Source organism: Cadophora gregata (genome assembly GCF_030347475.1).
Source record: "Cadophora gregata isolate MNR1 chromosome Unknown scaffold_1, whole genome shotgun sequence".
Lineage (NCBI taxonomy): Eukaryota > Fungi > Ascomycota > Leotiomycetes > Helotiales > Ploettnerulaceae > Cadophora > Cadophora gregata.
Window position 1 is genome coordinate 2,550,038 of NW_026695924.1, and position 17,823 is coordinate 2,567,860.

The window sequence follows — 17,823 nt, forward strand, 5'->3', positions numbered from 1 at the left end:
TATCCTCATCTCTACATCAGCCTCGATGCTTCTCAAAGTTGAAACATCACCAGGCTCTCGAATACTCCGTAGGGCTGTTTGCCTTCCCAGCGAATCCTGAGCCCGGACTTTGCATCCAATCACTTAGGACACTTTTGATCGGCTTCTATCCACCTAATCTAGATGCTTCGGAGCTGCAAGGATGAAGACGGCAGCTTATGCCGCGGTCCTCAACCATTCAAGGAGGACCTCGACTGCTAGAGACGACGAGGCAAGAGACAGAGACAACTATAGCTATGTGCCTGTGCCCCTCAGGGAAGAGACACCCGGACCAGGCCAGGAAGAAATCCGATTCAGTACCGACTTAGACGCGGAGCATCATATTCTTCTAGAACAGCATCTCAGAGAGTTTAGAAAGAATAACAGCAATAGAACTTGGATCGTTGTTATGGGTGCTCTTGGGGTCTTCTTGTTCTTCTACTTGGCGATTGCGTAAGTCTTCATTCGCATAGATCTGCAAGACGTGAATCAGCGAAACTTCCATGTTGTGTGAGATCGCCACTGACATCGATGTAGAGACCATACTATTCATCATGTCAATGCGCAATGTGATGGTCTTAATGGCTTCACTTGTTCGCCTGAGATCTCCCACTTTTGGGGACAAAGTTCTCCCTACTTTGCAGTTGCTTCAGAAATCGCTACTGAAGTCCCGGACCAGTGTCAAATCACATTTGCGCAAATCCTCTCTCGCCATGGTGCTCGAGATCCGACGGCAGGCAAGACTATCAAGTATCAAGCTTTGATTGATCGAATCCACGCCAACGCTACGTCGTATAGCGACAGCTTTGCTTTCATTAAGGACTACAAGTACACCCTTGGAGCCGACCAGCTCACCACTTTTGGGCAACAGGAGCTTATCAACTCCGGTATCAAGTTCTACCAAAGATATAGGCCACTTGCTCAAGGCATCACCCCTTTTGTTCGTGCATCTGGACAAGATCGAGTTGTGGAATCTGCTCAAAACTGGACTCAAGGCTTCCACACCGCTCGATTACAAGACGCTAGCTCGACTGTCAATGAAAGCTTGCCTTTTAACATAGTCCAGATTAGTGAAGATCAGGGACAAAACAACACTCTCAACCACGACCTCTGCAACAACTTTGAGGAAGGTCCCCTCAGTGATATTGGTGACGACGCTGTAGCGAAATGGCAAGCTGTCTTCGCACCACCTATCACCGCCCGTCTAAATGAAAACCTTCCAGGTGTCAACTTGACAGATGATGACACTGTCAGCCTGATGGATATGTGCCCTTTCAACACCGTCGCCAACGATAATGGCACCATACATCCATTCTGCGGCCTCTTCACTGCTACTGAATGGCAACAGTATGATTATCTCGCCACCGTCGGGAAGTTTTACAGCTACTCTATTGGAAACCCACTCGGCCCAACTCAAGGTGTGGGGTTTACCAACGAGCTCATCGCACGCATGACCAAGTCTGCTGTAGTGGATAGAACGACTACAAACTCCACACTAGACGGTAACTCAACGACCTTCCCTCTTGATGCAGTCCTCTACGCCGACTTCAGCCACGACAATGACATGATGACCATCTTCAGCGCCATGGGCCTTTTCAACTCCACCACACCCCTCTCAAACACCACGCTCCAAACAGTACAAGAAACCCATGGTTTCGCCGTCAACCGCCTCGTGCCTTTCAGCTCTCGTGCGTATTTCGAGAAAATGACTTGTACTGGTTCGGCAGAGGAGTTAGTGAGAGTGGTCATTAATGATCGGGTTATGCCGCTGGATACTTGTGGTGGCGATGCGCTGGGAAGGTGTACGTTGAGTGCTTGGGTTAAGAGTCTTTCGTTTGCAAGGGCGGGTGGACTTTGGGATAGCTGTTTCACGCCTCCAGCCGGACAACAGCACGTGGAAGTTGCTATGGTAGATCGCACTCTTTAGATGAGGCCTTGGAAGGAAGACTGCTCGAGAAACGAATCCTATTCTAGGATACCTTGTGTTACATAGAGTGTACCATTATGCTCCTAGCGAAAATGATACCCCTTAATACGCCTAAAATGCTTCAATGCTCCCAATGCCTTTCTGTTTGTGCAGATACCCAAATCGATTCCAGCTCCTATACTCCTATTGCACATCCAAGGCAAGTAAATCAATGTATACCCCCAATGACATGTGCCTGCCGTCTAACCCCTATACCAGAACAATCAATATACAAGACACCTGCGAGAAAACCAAAACCAAAATCCATGTTATAACAAATACGCCACGCCCCCGAAGAGCGTCAGCCCTACGCCTGTCCACCAGACCATATTCAGGTCCACGCGGTGAATTAACGGTTGCTCGAAGTCTCGCTTCATGTGGATAGCGTCCTTGTTCAGTGGCACATCGTACCCGTGGTTGACCTCTGGTTCCGCTCCAGTTGTCCGCTTGGCCTTCTTTCCGGCAGAAGTAGTTGTTGGGTTCATGGTAATGGTTGGTAGCATTTTTGGGGGCGTGAAGGCTAGGTACATGGGCTGTATTGGGGCGCCGTTAAATTGGTAGAGGTCGAGGCGGGTAAGCTTCATGTAGGGGTCTGTGTAGACTTGGTATTTCTTGGGTTTGTTAGTAGATTCATGACTGGATGGGTCTCGCAAGTCGGAACATACCTCCATATTCTCCGACTGGTTATAGCGTGTGTAGGTCGAGGTATGGCCATCGCATGGACTAGATTGTAATTGTCTGCCATCGACAGAGATCGGGGTCAGGTCAAGAGAGCCATCTGCGTTCTCCACAACCGTGCCATGCTGGAATTGTAGGATTGCGCCTGGACATTTTGGATCCGCAGCTATAAGCATCATCAGTACTGCCCCTCGAATTCTGCACTCTGGACTTGCTCACGATTGGCAATTGCTCTGTAGTATGCCGACTCGTAGTGCCCGTCCGCCGTGAATGAATATGAGATCCCAGTATGCTTCGGCTCGATAAAACTATCATTAACGGGGTTGTAAAAGCCCTATATCTTCAAATCAGCACATATACACAATAAATTACGTGGTCGCCGGTGCTGATTGTGTCCCCCTCTCCCTGTTCCAAGAATAGCAACGTACCGATCCCGTCAAAACCTTTGCGGATTTCGTTGACCATGTTCCGACGAGTTTAGTGTCAAGTGCTGAGGCCGAGGAGATGATGCACACGCCTGCGATGAGTAGCGAGTGTAGTGAGAGTGAAGACATTGTTGGTTTGAAAGAGTGTGATCGTGGTTCGCAAAGACGTTCGTTCAATTAAGTTTATCAGGAGGAGGTTTCGATGAGTTCCCGAAACTAGCCACTTAGACTGGCGCCACAACGGCGAACCCCTGCGAAGATCTGTCGCAAGACTTGGCGTGCAGCTGTGTTCGGCGGACTTTCTTTCGCTTGTGTGCTCAGCAGGAGTATATACTTTTGAGATCATCTGGCGTGGTGCATTTACAGAACGTATTGAGCCTTCGCAAAAGCTGCAAACCAATCACTGACTCTCTATGGGCGCAGTCGGGCTTCCCGACGACGTGGGCACAGCAATGGCTACATCAGTGGCTCTGAAAATAGCGAAGAAAGAGCTGAGAACCCTAATGAAAAAGAAGCTTTCAAGTGTACCCTCAGCGTCGGTTGAGTCCCAAAGTAAGCCTACATGACGCTACCCAAAGATGGAATTAATCATAGGTGCAGGTGCTACAATATTTGAGACAGTCACAGGCTTCAAGCCATACCAAGACGCAAAGCGCATTGGTATTTACCTGTCAATGCCAATAGGCGAGGTCCAAACGGATGCCATTGTACGCCATGCTCTTCAGTCTGGAAAGCAGGTTTTTGTGCCGTATCTTCATAAGGCTCAGGATCCACCTCCTGACACTCCTCGCTCCGTAATGGAAATGGTGGATTTAAGGACTCTATCTGAATATGATTCTCTGGAAAGAGACAGCTGGGGAATACCAACAATCGGTCCGAATACTGTGGACCAACGAGAACATATACTCAAAAGCTCAACTCAAGAGAACAAGCCACTTGATCTCATACTCATGCCCGGTGTGGCTTTTGACCTTGACCCAAAGACTGGCTATATCAGGCGGCTAGGTCATGGAAAGGGCTTTTACGACTACTTCTTATACAGATACATGCAAAGTCGAGAATCACAGGCGACGGGACCGACGAGCCCAGGAACAGATGTAATTTTATGTGGTCTGGCTCTTCAGGAGCAATTTCTGGGTACCCAGACCAGATCCTCAGTTCCCGTAGGAGACCATGATAACCTGTTACACAGTCTGGTGGTAGGCGATGGAAAACTCTTGGAAGGCCCTCTCAGGGAATAGAATTCGAGGACGAATGAAGCCGAATAGCAGTCGATACTCCCCCAACCTCCCTGCGCAACCCTTCGGTTCTTTTGTCCTTGCTAAGCCCAACTTGAATTCAGATAACGCCTTTTGACACCCTCTATCCATTCAAGCTCTGGATCAACGAAACATTATCTCCCTTCAATAGTATTTGCCCTGGTGCATATTAGCTCTCTGCAAGCCCAGCATAAAACTCAGTTCCCTCACCTAATGATCTCCGGCTCTCCTCACTTGTTTTTGTTGCTTGCTTGACCTCTACAGCGTCATCGATAACAAGGTTCATGAACTCGTCGAAGCCCTGCCATGTCTGTCAGCCTAGAGCCAGCAAAATCGCATATAAGTGACCACTGACTCTGATCTTGCCCTCGATTCTGATAGCCAACTGCTCATACAACCAGATCTGGACCGTCGATCGCTGCTGCAGGAGCTTGAAGATGAAGTTGATTGGGGGTAAAAGGACCTTGCGTCCACCGCCTCCACCTCTGTTCATGATTGCTGAAGGGTGGGTATTGGTTCGGGATTTGAGAGCGTCCCAAGCCTGGAATTGTCGATTTGGGAAGTTGAGAGTGGTCTCTTAGGGTCGTCGCGTTGCTTCAAAGTCTGCGAACAGGTGCCAGTCGCGATTCACGAGCCTTTGAACGAGGCTGCCAAAAATGAACGGCGCTAGCGGGGAAAGGCACGACCGACTCGAACTTCGGCTGCACAATCCATCCTCCCAAAAAAACAAACAAGACTCCTCCCCCGCCATTCCCACGCCACATCACCTCTCGACTACTCGGTATCTCGAAGCTTTTTCACAAGTGACCGAGAAGTTTTCTGCTACTGTTTCGTGCTGTCTTGCACTTGAAGGCTCCGACACTCCACTTTCCACACTACCCCTCCATCACCAGATGGTCGTCATGGTCTCGAACGGCAACAGCCCGGCGGGGGCTTTCGCGCCTGTACTCACTGCTATGTCCACCATGCGCGATGGTCAAAGGGAACAGAAGAAGGCGGCGCACGCGTATCTAGAGAGCTTTCAAAAATCGGTAGGTAGTAGGAGGACAGGGCTGAGGCTGGGACGTTTATTCATGAGGCTCACCGATTTTGCAGGCGGAAGCATGGCAGGTCACTATCGGCATCCTTCAGTCTACCGCAGATGCAGAGGCTAAATTGTTCGCGGCTACAACGTTGAGAGGAAAGGTAGGACAACCAGACGGCACACATGGGTTCAGACGGGGCTGATGGTACTAGATAACGTACGACGTCTCCCAAATACCAAGTGAGGCACTACCATCACTCAGAGACCAAGTTTTGGAGCTTTTGAAGATATTTGCGACTGGGCCACGACCTATTCGAATTCAGCTGTGCGTGTGTTTAGCTATTCTTGCAATACAGATGACCAGCTGGAAAGACGTAGTACCAGCTGTAGTTTCCGCCTTGGGCAACAACCCCGATAGCCACGCCTGCATCCTGGATTTCCTCAAAGTTCTTCCCGAAGAAGTCACCGAGGGACGAAAAATCAATTTGACTGTATGTGGGCCGAGAATCACCATCCTCCGAGAATCTACAACGACGTTGGGTGGGCGAGAGAATACGTGTATCAAAATCTAATGCGTTATATTAGGAAGCTGAGTTGCAAGAAAGGACACAGGAGCTCCTGGGGGATAATGCTGCTATCGTCGTACAACTTCTCATCAGCTACAGCCAGTCGTCAGGTAAGGAAGCCCCAAAGTGCGGAGTTCTTGTTGACTAACGGCTTGTGCAAGATACTGCGGCAACCAACCCACAACTACTCGAAGTAATAACATCATGGCTACGTGAGGTTCCGGTCGCTGACGTTGTGAACTCTCCACTTCTGAATATCGTTTTCAGTGCCTTAGACAACGATCGATCGTTCGAGGCCGCAACAGACTGCATTTGCGCAATCTTCAAGGAAACTCGTGATGTGGACGATAATATTCAAACAATCCAGGTACTCTTACCAAGAGTAATCACCTTACAACCTCGAATTGCACAAGCCCAGGTACAAGAAGATACGGAACTCTTCAAGGGCATCACCCGCGTCTTCGCTGAAGCTGGCGAAGCATGGGTGGTCCTAATCGCGCGTGACCCTGGAGTTTTCCGCCCTCTTGTTGAGGCTGTCTTGGAATGCGCTGCCAGGGATTTGGACAGAGATTCGATTGCTCTAACATTTATTTTCTGGTATGAGCTGAAGCTATATCTCATTCTGGAGAGATATATTGAGGCTCGTATGCAATATATGGACGTTTATGCCAAGCTCGTGGACGTAATGCTGAAAGAGCTTGAGTTTCCGTCAGCAGATGGACCAAATCCACTGGATCTCTTTGATGGCGACCGTGAAGCCGAAGAAAAGTTCCGAGAATTTCGACACCACATGGGGGACGTTTTGAAGGACTGTTGCGAAATTATGGGCGTGACGGAGTGTCTGTCCAAAGTCCTGGATCGAATCAAGGCCTGGATGAGCTCGTATGCTGCCATGGCAACGCACGATTCCGTCCCTCATTGGCAACAACTCGAAGCGCCTCTTTTCAGCATGCGAGCTCTGGGTAGAATGGTCGACAAAGATGAAGACATTATCCTACCGCAGATAATGCCACTGATTGTTCAAATTCCCCACCACGAGAAGCTACGATTTGCCACTATTATGGTTCTTGGTCGTTATACCGAGTGGACTTCTAACCATCCCGAACTTCTCGAATCGCAATTCACATACATCGTTTCCTCTTTCGAAACTGACTCGAAAGAAATCGTCAGAGCCGCCGCCATGGCAATGAAGTTCTTCTGCACAGACTGCAAGCATCAATTAGGTGGGCAGGTTGTACAGCTACAACATTTCTATAACCAAACGCTTGATAAATTGCCTCTTGTCAGTCAAGAGGAGTTGACTGAAGGTGTGGCATCAGTCGTTGCTGTCCAACCTCCCGGACAGATTTTCGATCTCTTAAAGCTTTACTGCGACCCTCTCATGGCTAGACTAATGGCACTTGCTAACCAGGCTTCGGACGATGAGGGTAAATTGGCAGTGGCGGGTAAGTTTGGCATGCTTCACTTTCCCAGGGATGTGTTATGTTAACATCTCATAGACCATCTCCAGTTGATTACACTCTTGATACAAATTGTGAAGCCATATGTCGAACCAGATCAAGAGAACCCAGCAGTTAGATACTGCCAAGAAATCTTCCCTATTCTATCAACGATTCTCGACACCTATATGACATTTACGCCAATCTGTGAACGGATTTGTCGGAATTGGCGCCACATGGTTATCTCATACCGGACAGCGATCGCGCCACTTCTTCCTGCAATGGCAACTAAACTTGCTAGCGGATTTGCGACCTCAAGGCAAGGCTGCTTCCTCTGGGCTACGAGTGCTATCCTGCGCGAATTCTCCGAAGATCGAGAGCATGTGGATGATCAAACAACAGAGGCCATATACACATTCTTTGAGGCGCAGTCCACGAATATGCTCCGTATCATGAACGATTTGCTTCCCCAAGAGACGCCGGACGTCATCGAGGATTTCTATCGTCTCCTCGTTGATGCCTTGCTTTACTATCCCCACAAGCTGGTGCACTCTCACCTCTTCACACCTATTTTCCAGGCTGGTGTCTCAGCCTTAGCTCTCGAGCAAAGAGATCCACTGATTGCCGTCCTTCATTATATTCGCGATGTCATCGGATATGGTGGTGAGAACCCTCCGAGTTCAACAAATGCTGCCAACCCCCCCGAAATTCAGAGCGTGGTTCAGCAGCTCATTTTATCTCACGGCGAAGATCTTGTCAAGCAAATCCTTGCAGGCATGATGATTACTTTCCCTGATGACTGCTTTTCCGATGGTAGTGGAGCCTTGCTTGGACTCTTCGAGCTAATGCCCGAGGCAACTGCCTCTTGGGTCGACAAGACTGTGCGCATGTTACCTGTAGGAACTGTGAGCGAAGCCGAAATTGATCGCTTGATGGCTGGTATCAGATCCCGCTTGGTGGAAGGCCGTGAGGGCGTCCGAAAGGTTCGCAGCTTGCTCCAGGACTTTACCAACAACTACCGAAGACGATACGTTGCGCCTCGAGACGGCTTGGGCAGACTTGAACCGGAGAGATTCCGATTTAGTTCCTAAGCATTCTGGACATAGTTTCTTCTATTCTATATTTCATCGTTACACAGCATAGCAAAGGGGTGGATAATATCGCGATCTTAGAATTCGAAGGCAGTTTTATGAGTGGAGAGCAGTGAAGTTAAATGAACGGAACGTTTCGGCTGTATGGGCCGGCGGGAGTTTTGGAATCACGCAGAAGTTCAGCGCCACCGTGGTAGATGGGTCGATGTAGGTTGGTCATAGGCATCTGAGCTATAAATGAGACGTCTGGTGATGGTAATCGGGATAACTGGGGCGGATAATACAATCGATGGTTTTCACGTGTGTGGATGAGAATTTTAGACGCATGTGGAGAAGAGTTGTGGAAGGTGCTATCGGGTCGTGAAAGTATTGTCAACGACTGTGGTAAACCGTGTACGGATGAGGTCCACTGACTGTTGTGGTGATTGTGGTCGGCCTGATATATGATGCGAGCGAGTGAGAGATACCTGGAAGTCGACTTAGCAAACCGCTGTTGCTCTAGAGAATGGTCACGGGAATCTTTGAGAATGAACAGACGACCTGTTGACTGTTAGTAGGGATAAATTCTTCAGTAATTGTCCTTTCGTCCGAACTGACATTGAAGTAGAGCTCCTTACTATCTATGTAGTGGCAGAAAGTTACGAATCGCCCGCAACCTTTCTGCTCAAGCAATTGAGCAAAACTCGTCTTCAGATCTTCCTCCACACATACTTCAATCCTCTCCCCTGGTGAACTACCATGACTCTTGCTGCAATTATCTAGCTCAAATCGACACACAACTTCTAGCTACAATGTATCTTTAAACTCCTATTTGCCCTTGCAATTGATGAACCATCATCCTCTGGATTCCAGCTCATGGTTCGGTCCAAACCAAAAGTACTCGCAAACCTCGCTGGAGATGCTTTGAAGAGCAAGCTCTTCTCCACAAAGTCCGCAAACTCATCTGATCTCTCAGCAACATTTCTAGTCTTGCCTTCCGAATAGTTTAATGCAATATCGATCAACATCTTCCTGTCTCGCTCTGTGTCAAATACCTCAGCATGGTTCAGTCCCTTGAGCCACATCACATCCAGTGATCCACCAGTCCATTTTGTGGTCTTCCACTCGCTTCCGTCTCGATCATCATCGATTGCCTTGACTCCCTTGGGTCGAGTCAAATATTTTCCAATAGCATCCGCTGCAACGATAATGTCCAATTCGCTTAGCATGATTGTCCAGCGACGAGTTTTCAGGTCCTCTTTCCAGAGAATGTTATCAGGCCAGCAGAATCTTCGAGCAAGTGTATGGGCTGCTCCCATATCCGTTGAAGCAAAGTAATACAGTTGATGCTCCGAAGCTGACTGCGGTGGACGCCGTGTGAAATTATAAGTCATGTCTGGGAGGTGTAGAAGGAAGGATACGGGGTCGATGAATATCACATCGCTTATTCGGGCATTCAGTGACGATTCGCGAAGCATTTGTGCCGAAATGATGGTGCCATATGAATTCGCCATAAGAACGAATTGAGACCAGGAATGTTGATTAAGGATAGAGCGAATCTCGGATCGCATGTCTGCTGCTGAGAGCGCTGCATGGGTCATTCGAAACGAGATTGGAAGGATCTCGAGGACAATGATACCGATTTGGCCATCTTCAGGACTGTACTCCTGGTCAAGGGTGATGGCGAGCTCAGCGAAGAAGTCTCCGTAAGTGTGGAGGATGCCAATGCCATGGATATAGAGGATTGGAAGTTTGGTTTTAGAGGTGTGAGGACGATACCAGTATGATATGTGCTTTGCCGGAGACTTCTGAGGGGACAAAAGTGTCTGTGGACGAAACGGAAAACTGGCAAACCATTTCTTGGTTGCGTAGTGTTGGTATCCATGATACCACATGATGAGAGCAGCATAAATATCAGCTCCTCCAACGCCCAAGACATAGAATAGAAGTGGCTTATGCGAAATGTTGACTGGATCCAACGAGAACCTCAGCGTTCTCACAGCCGGATTCTTGCCAGGGCGGAACTTCATGCCGTCTGGAAGTATGCCTTCCATGGTATCAACATACTCTTCGAGTTCTTCATTCTCATCAGGCCCTCCAAATCCTATGTCTAAGAAAGCCCAGCAAATCCACTCTTTGATGTTCTCGCGTCCGATACTCTCGATCGGCGCACCTCGATGCCAGAGCGAGACGTATCTTACTGGGTCGGTGATGGTCGAGATACACTTGTTGTACAGATCAAGGCGCTGGCTTCGGGTACTGGTCTCGATTTTCAGGGCAGCTCCATGTACTGTGTGTGACATAGGCAGGTACACCGCCAAGTAGAACAAGGACTCGGCAAGGACCCATATCTCCAGCGGAGTTGGAAGCCGTCTGAATGGGAGCAGACTGAAAGTTACGAGGAACCAATATCCGATGCTGAGAGGTGCAATACTTCGGAAGTACCAGGCGAAGATTCGGGAGAAGATGAGTGTGCCCGGAGAGCTTGGAAGCATCTTGACAGTGTGTTGTAATTTCAGGTTCGTTACTGGTCATCAAGATATCAGAGTACCTTTTCTTGATTTCGAGATTCTCGAGGCTGGGAATCGATACGATTTCAGAGCCTCTTAGGTCGAGTTGCTTTTGGAAATGATTCTCTCTGAGGCTGAGGCTGAGGCTGAGGCTGAGCGACTGACTCACTCAAAGGCAGCCTGATAGTGAAGTCGTGGGGCTCGATGTGAAGCACACACATCATCATTCGAAAGCAGGCTCTGACAAAAGAGTAAATAAGTTGGGGGCCGATATGCAGTTCACCCACCCTTCGGTCACCAGGCCAATAACATGGGGGCCAAGCGCTCGTAGCGTCTCATTCTCCCCTTCACACTTAAGCGAGAGATAGTTTCTATTCGTCCTGCAAACAATATCTCACACAGAAAGGGCATTTTAATGCATGCCAATCTTCAGCCTCACTATGTATTTGATATTCTTCGCGCTCTAATAGGTGGATATGCCACTAGAACAGTTGTCAGACCCCTTCGATCTGCAATGACAGCGGAACTGAGCCAAGCCAAGGAGCCTCATTGCATACCTAGTCAAGCTCCCAGCCTTACTGCATTTTGGTTCACTTATATGCCAACGACTCGACGGGTATGCCTTCAGAAAATGACAGCTATTCTTCCCTGCAAACAAATGTTCTCAAGGATTCCCGGCTAGAAAGACGCCGCTATTAAGTTTGTTTCGTGCCCCTGTCAAGCATGATCGACTACCCAAAAGCAATCGCATCTCAGGAGCATCTCATATCAGGGTTCGTGCGAGAGCCTGATGGCAGAGGAACTCTCAGTATCCTATTCAGTTGTCTGACTGTCCTCCTGCTCAACACATGGACAGTCCTACACCTCAATATCCCTCCACACAGCACACCATGGCGCAATTATTTACACAAAGTCAAGTGGTGGATAATCGCGATGATCTGCCCCGACGGTCTTGCAGTGAGCTCCTGCGAACAGTGGAGGAATGCGAGGAGGTCTGTGAAAGCTCTGAAAAAGACGTACCCGTGGTGGACCACTACGCATGGGTTTTATGCCGAAATGGGGGGCTACAGGATTGTGTCGGCTAGTACCAGTGAGCAGATGTATATCTTTCGTGTGAAAGAACTTATATGGTGAGTTACAAAGATTGCATTCTGTCTCGTATACCCCTACACAAGCGAATAATTGTCAGCAAGACGCTCGAGAAACTCGGGGCAATGAAGAGATGTTCCCCTGCTTACGTTATTCGCCAGGATGACCGAACAAGGAATATTGACTATTCCTGAGATTAGCGCCGACGAGCTTCATGACAAAAGCAATGCAGACTGGTTAGTGAAAGGTATAGCATTGGTACAGTCGACATGGTTCATGCTTCAAATATGTGCTCGTGTCAATCAACACCTACCCATTACAACACTTGAACTTGCAACAGTTGCATTTATCGGCTGTACAGGCCTCATGTACTTTTTCTGGTGGCATAAGCCCATGGATCTCGAAACCTTCACAGCAATTCCGGACCCAGGTCTGACGTCCGCACAACTATGCCGGCTGGCAAAAAGCATATGTCTCCTTCACGAGGTCTCGGAATGGTATCGGCCTCCTCCCAAAGAAGCGCATGATCAAGGCTGGGACTGGTTTTGGTTTGAGAAGCCGATGATCCTCAAACGTCTGAAGGTGATCGGCAAAGAAGACAAAGTGCCAGCAGATCTGCGGGCTGTCGTGAAGGAGAATTTCACAGCACATGCACGTATAACCTCGTGGTACATGCCTGCAGTGAATGAAAGCCACAGCAGCGAGTGGGGTCCTTGGGATCATGTCTGCGTTTTTCTGGTGGGCACACTGTTCAACGGAATTCACTGCGCTGCCTGGAAGTTTTACTTCCCAACGCCGACAGAATCTTTGCTTTGGAAGATTTCAACGTGTATCATGTTGGGAGTTATCTACCTTTGGGTGCCGTTCTCTGGTTTGACTTGGTGGCTGCCGAATCGTGGATGGATAAAATCGATTCCGTACTGGTTTGCAACTTTGATTTACTTTCTGGCCCGAATGTATCTGCTTGTAGAAGTGTTCTTTGGGATGAGAGCTATGGAGCCTGCAATATTTCGGACTGTGGAATGGACGGAGTACTTTCCGCATGCAGGGTAACCAACCTAAAAATTATCAGAATCAGAACTTTTATTTTCCACATCAACAGCATCTAAAGGACCATCAACATCTTTCCATCGCTTATGGGCGTAAATTGAATGTTATTATGACACACCTGTAACGCAGAAAACAACGACTGATTTGTTTGCCCCGCGTAAGAGCACCAAGTGCCGCTGGACAGCCAGAAGGTCATGTCTCTTCCAGAGCTCAGAACCATCATAACGGTTGAGGGAACTTGCTTCAGAGCAAGCCAAAATGCACCTTGGAGATGAGTCATTGCACAGATAAGTAGGACAACGATTGAAAATGAGCTGCGTAATTTCACTTTCTGTTGTAGAACAAAGCACAACAAAACATTGCTCCGAGATGCGGTTTATGGACCATCAAATTCAGTACAGCACATCTGTCAAATAGCTCGAGGATGAGAACAAAAAAGGATGCCGTATAGAAAGTCCACTTCGTTCGTCATCTTCGTCGAATGCAATCAAACCAATATCCTTGACAATATTTGGCCAAAATCTGAATCCTGGTGGTCCCTAGAGGCGGTTACGTAACATGTGCCGGTCAAGGCTGAATTGGATAGCGTATCACAAATCATGGTTAGACAAAGGTGGGGAAAACCCCAGCGTCTTACCGCAGAGTTTACTAGCTCTCGTGTGTAATTAAATAAGAAAAAAAAGGTTAAATCAATCTGATTTGTGGCTCAATGGTCTAGTGGTATGATTGTTGCTTCGGGAATTCAATTCCCTCTCTTTCTCTAGAGAATGACTGTGACAGGCGTAAGTCTCCTGAAGAACACACTTCAGTGTCCACCCGAAGCTAACTGAACATAGCCCGGGTGTAAGTTCTCTCCACTGCCAACCGCCAAAGACGCTGTATTAATGAATACGTTCAGTCAAATCCCGGTTGAGCCCCAACCCAAATGTTTTTTTTTTCTTTGTTTTTGTCGTTTCTGACTTTCATTATCCTTACAATGCGATGGAGGCATCTCTCTTTTCCTCTTGCTTTTCCTTAGTAACAACGCCATAGGCACCTACCATAACAGTGAAATCGAAAGCGCCATGCTCAAGTGCCCTGGGGTGATGTGCGGATATATGTTCTGATCGATCCTGCGCCATACATGGTTCTACATCGACCTGGCACCGCAAGGTCGCCGCCACCTTATGACCTGAGTGATATCTTTCGTCCTGTTGGAGACTTATCTCACGGAGAGACCACCATCACGTTTCATAAGTATGAGATGTGCGACCTCACATCCCGTCTGTTGATTTCGATCGCTAAACAGCCGAAGTCCTCGGGGGTTCTGTGAATAGAAACAGTAACAGTATGGAAATGGACAATTAGAGCCACATAATTGAGATTCAGAGATGCTCCCAAAACTCTGGCGTACTAGATAATCCTTGCACTATGTTCTAGCTGTGCACCAGATATCAGACCTGTATTTCAGCCACCTGTCAGATAATGCTCTGAAGCAATCTGTATCCGTGCAAAATGTCATTGCCACAAATCCACAACCAGAAACGTGACAGTATTTGTGCCGACATGGGTTCGCACTCGGATAAAGGGACAACCTTCAAGCAATCAGAGTAAAGGCTATACAATGAGTATTGATTGCTGACCTTCCGAGGCTACCAAATCGTCCTCAACTTGGGAGCAGAGCACGTTGCAGATTGCCAGACTTTTATTGTCTTCTGTTCAAGTCCACTTTGTCGAACCTGGACATGACACAAGTATCTATGCTGCCTTCTACGTGAACGCGCAAGAACGAATTCTTAATCTAAGTGTTGAAAGGGTCATGGATCCCTGTGGAGATCTTCGCCAACCTGGAAAAATCTTCCAGGGATCTCAAGTATAATTCCTTCGTCAATATACCTTGCGTAAACAAACAAAACAGCGGGAACATGTTGAGAAGCAAAATAAGAGGAAGAAAAGAATCAACCTGGCATTTGTCAACACTTGTGTTGATGTCTCAGAGGCGAAAGCAAAGGTTGCACATGGTCGAAAGCTGGACCCCTTGCGTCAAGCCCCGATGACGTAGGTTCAACGCCATCTAAATCAATATATCCAGAGTCCAGCCAGCCATCTCAGTAAAGTAACTTTCTTCCCGAAACTTAACCTCAATATTTTGTACTGTTCCTCTCTATCCTGGTGTTTATCAAGTACTAGGCGGAATGTTTTCAACAAACAGCGATCCGTCGCTGACGGCGTCACAGCAATTCGAGGTTGTGAACACGCCCAACATCGACGAGCCAGAAATTACAGAGGCTGCAACAGAAGACCTTCCTACAGATAGCCATGCACTCGCAAATGCGGACCATGATGAAAAGGGAGCTGCCCAGATTGATCACGGGCACACTGAAGTGAAAGACTTGGGATGGAATGACCATCCATCAGATGTGCCAGCACCTCTGGTAGGAGGGTTGCCAAATGAGGAACTATGGACACTTATTAGACGATTCAATAAGGTATTTCATGATATACATAAGCACAACTTTGAAAACAGAAAACATATGTGCTAATGTTTCAAGCAAATGTATCATGTCAAGGCTCTTGCTGAGCCTCCTCTCGGCGGACTCGATCTCAACATCGCAGATGAAGAGGAGTTCTCTCCGGACAAACTGAGAGCCAACATTGAAAGACTGTACATGACCGTTGGTGTTGGTATGGTAGGATTCTGGAAACATATTGCAAGGCTCCGATCATGGCGAGAACGAAAACGAACATTGGCGTTTTCCGCCGTGTACTTTGGGACTTGGGTATTTGACTTTCTAGTCCCGACAATCATCGCATTTCTGATTGTATTGATCGTGTATCCATCAGCCAGAACGTACTGCTTCCCACCTGCTCCGATTGCCTTGATCGACTCCAAGACTGGTGGGATCAAAAAGCCAACAGCCGGGGTTCTTGGAAGTGATAACAGCTTAACCGGAGCTCCAGAGAAACACCAAGGAGAAGCTGTAGAACAAGAGGCTAGCAACTTTGTCAATGGCTTTACATCCATCGCGATTAGTAGCGCTACAGGCAAGCACCCGGGAGGCGATCAAACCGATGAAGCAGCACCGGACAGCCTTGAATCTCGTGCACCCGATCCTACAAATTTCGCCTTGGGAGCAGCGGATGCTAAGGATAAGGCAGCTGGAGGAGAACCAAATGCCGTGCATGACAAGACCAAGGAACCAATGTCAGCTGCAATGTGGTCGAAAACGAGACCTGTTATGCATGCTCTTGGTGATGTTAGTGATGGCTGGGAGAGATTCGGCAACGCATTGTCACCAACAGCACCTTTTCCAAAAGAGAAGCCTCGAATTAAACTGGCCGCAGTATGTCCTCACGTGTCTTTACTGCTCATGACCTCGAACCCAGGCTTCTGTGTCGAAAAGTCCACAAAACCAACCTTTAAACTAGAAGCTACTTATTCGAGCATTTGCTAATGACTTACAGGTTCTTGCACCAGTTTTTCTTATCTCTTTATTCACAAACTCTTACATTCTCATGAAGATGAATGGATTGGTTGTTGGTTTCGGATTCTTTGCAGATCCTATAATCTGGAGGATGGCCACATACCTAAACCAGAAATTCCCCCACTGGCAAAAGCTTCTCGAGATCAGGAACACCCTACTGAAAGGTGTTCCAACCAATGCCCAACTTACAGTCACCCTTCTTCGCATAGGCGAAGCAAACAAAGCGCCCCTCCCTCCACCCCCTTATTCAGGACCCACCCCACCAAATGCCGCTCATGAGACTGCCGGTCAGAATTTGGAACATCTTGGTATGTAAACTTTGTCTATTCTTAGCTCTTCTTGAACTCACATCCACAGAAGGTGTTCCCGACGAGGAGATAGCCAATGCCATCCAACCAGATGCTGCCGTAATAAGTGGTACAGATGCACCACCCAAGAAGAAGCAACACGGACGTAAGATTCTTGCTGCCATAAGGGGTGTGGCAAAGGGTGGCGTTGAGACAGCGCTGGGCACCGATCGCCTCAAGGCTGCGGTGGGTGCAGAACATGCCCAGAATCGACTTGGTGTTCTTAAGTCGGGAGGAATTAACCATGCAGGCCCAGTAGACTTTCCATGCCGATTTAAGGGAAAGAAAGGACATGCATATATTACTTCAACAGCTACTACACCGGCTTTGAGTTGGACAACTGAAAAAGAGGACATCAATCCTGTGTTCTCGATTGCAATCGCTGACATTCAGGTTGGTTACAGTAGAACTGGACTGTAAGGATTGGCTGACTTGTATCACAGGAAATCAAAAAAGTCGGAGGTCTCGGATGGAAAACTAGACTTGTCGTTGGATGGGCAACGTCGAGAGACATCGCTGATGGCATTCTCATCATTGACAAGCAAGGAAACAAGAAGCAACTCACAGCTATGGAGCTTCGGGAAGAGCTCTTTAATCGTCTCATAACTATGGGAAAGCAGATGTGGGAAGCCTGGTAAAAGCTAAGAAGAAGTGTCCAGTGTTTACTTACTTGTGCGTATGTGGACGCCAATCCTAAAAAGATAGATAGAATGATTGACTCGCAATGCCAAGTGTCGTCCAGTTAAGTGAAATGTACTTCAATAAGCTTATCTTTCTTACTCCCCAAGTCAACGAAAGTTTCGTGATCTAGTAGACAGAAGAATGGCCTATCCTATCTGCTAATTGATTTACAGTAGGTAAGATCGCCTCACGTGATCACGTGTTGAACCTCAAGCGCTTTGGCTAGCTTCTATTCTT

General features: G+C 47.9%; 8 protein-coding genes across 8 annotated transcripts; 5 read left to right on the forward strand and 3 right to left on the reverse strand.

Annotated features, from left to right (window-relative positions):
- Window positions 1–181: 181 nt before the first annotated feature.
- ONS95_000844 (uncharacterized protein) lies at window positions 182–1,945 on the forward strand (the record flags this gene model as incomplete). The annotated part of the gene is made up of 2 exons (XM_058494019.1): window positions 182–471; window positions 556–1,945. The coding sequence occupies 2 exons, from the start codon at window positions 182–184 to the stop codon at window positions 1,943–1,945; spliced, it is 1,680 nt and encodes a 559-aa protein (XP_058364221.1).
- ROT1 (Reversal of tor2 lethality) lies at window positions 560–3,637 on the reverse strand. The gene is made up of 4 exons (XM_058494020.1): window positions 3,091–3,637; window positions 2,882–2,996; window positions 2,650–2,828; window positions 560–2,595 (listed from the first exon to the last, which is right to left on the reverse strand). The coding sequence occupies exons 1-4, from the start codon at window positions 3,214–3,216 to the stop codon at window positions 2,254–2,256; spliced, it is 762 nt and encodes a 253-aa protein (XP_058364222.1). The 5' UTR covers window positions 3,217–3,637; the 3' UTR covers window positions 560–2,253.
- ONS95_000846 (uncharacterized protein) lies at window positions 3,501–4,328 on the forward strand (the record flags this gene model as incomplete). Its single annotated transcript, XM_058494021.1, has 2 exons — window positions 3,501–3,639; window positions 3,688–4,328. 2 exons carry the CDS (start codon window positions 3,501–3,503, stop codon window positions 4,326–4,328), a joined length of 780 nt encoding a protein of 259 aa, XP_058364223.1.
- On the reverse strand, window positions 3,688–6,039 carry SME1 (mRNA splicing protein sme1). Its single transcript, XM_058494022.1, has 3 exons — window positions 4,702–6,039; window positions 4,557–4,647; window positions 3,688–4,505 (listed from the first exon to the last, which is right to left on the reverse strand). Exons 1-3 carry the CDS (start codon window positions 4,837–4,839, stop codon window positions 4,450–4,452), a joined length of 285 nt encoding a protein of 94 aa, XP_058364224.1. The 5' UTR covers window positions 4,840–6,039; the 3' UTR covers window positions 3,688–4,449.
- On the forward strand, window positions 5,003–8,466 carry MTR10 (Nuclear import receptor; the record flags this gene model as incomplete). The annotated part of the gene is made up of 6 exons (XM_058494023.1): window positions 5,003–5,377; window positions 5,442–5,531; window positions 5,583–5,861; window positions 5,956–6,046; window positions 6,098–7,381; window positions 7,436–8,466. The coding sequence occupies 6 exons, from the start codon at window positions 5,003–5,005 to the stop codon at window positions 8,464–8,466; spliced, it is 3,150 nt and encodes a 1,049-aa protein (XP_058364225.1).
- Window positions 8,467–9,248: 782 nt separating this feature from the next.
- ONS95_000849 (uncharacterized protein) lies at window positions 9,249–10,940 on the reverse strand (the record flags this gene model as incomplete). Its single annotated transcript, XM_058494024.1, has 1 exon — window positions 9,249–10,940. One exon carries the CDS (start codon window positions 10,938–10,940, stop codon window positions 9,249–9,251), a length of 1,692 nt encoding a protein of 563 aa, XP_058364226.1.
- A 738-nt stretch (window positions 10,941–11,678) lies between these two features.
- ONS95_000850 (uncharacterized protein) lies at window positions 11,679–13,097 on the forward strand (the record flags this gene model as incomplete). Its single annotated transcript, XM_058494025.1, has 2 exons — window positions 11,679–12,085; window positions 12,206–13,097. 2 exons carry the CDS (start codon window positions 11,679–11,681, stop codon window positions 13,095–13,097), a joined length of 1,299 nt encoding a protein of 432 aa, XP_058364227.1.
- A 697-nt stretch (window positions 13,098–13,794) lies between these two features.
- Window positions 13,795–17,710, forward strand: ONS95_000851 (uncharacterized protein). The gene is made up of 7 exons (XM_058494026.1): window positions 13,795–13,876; window positions 13,931–13,937; window positions 14,127–15,562; window positions 15,626–16,417; window positions 16,539–16,866; window positions 16,916–17,298; window positions 17,349–17,710. Exons 3-7 carry the CDS (start codon window positions 15,269–15,271, stop codon window positions 17,541–17,543), a joined length of 1,992 nt encoding a protein of 663 aa, XP_058364228.1. The 5' UTR covers window positions 13,795–13,876; window positions 13,931–13,937; window positions 14,127–15,268; the 3' UTR covers window positions 17,544–17,710.
- The last annotated feature ends 113 nt before the right edge of the window (window positions 17,711–17,823 follow it).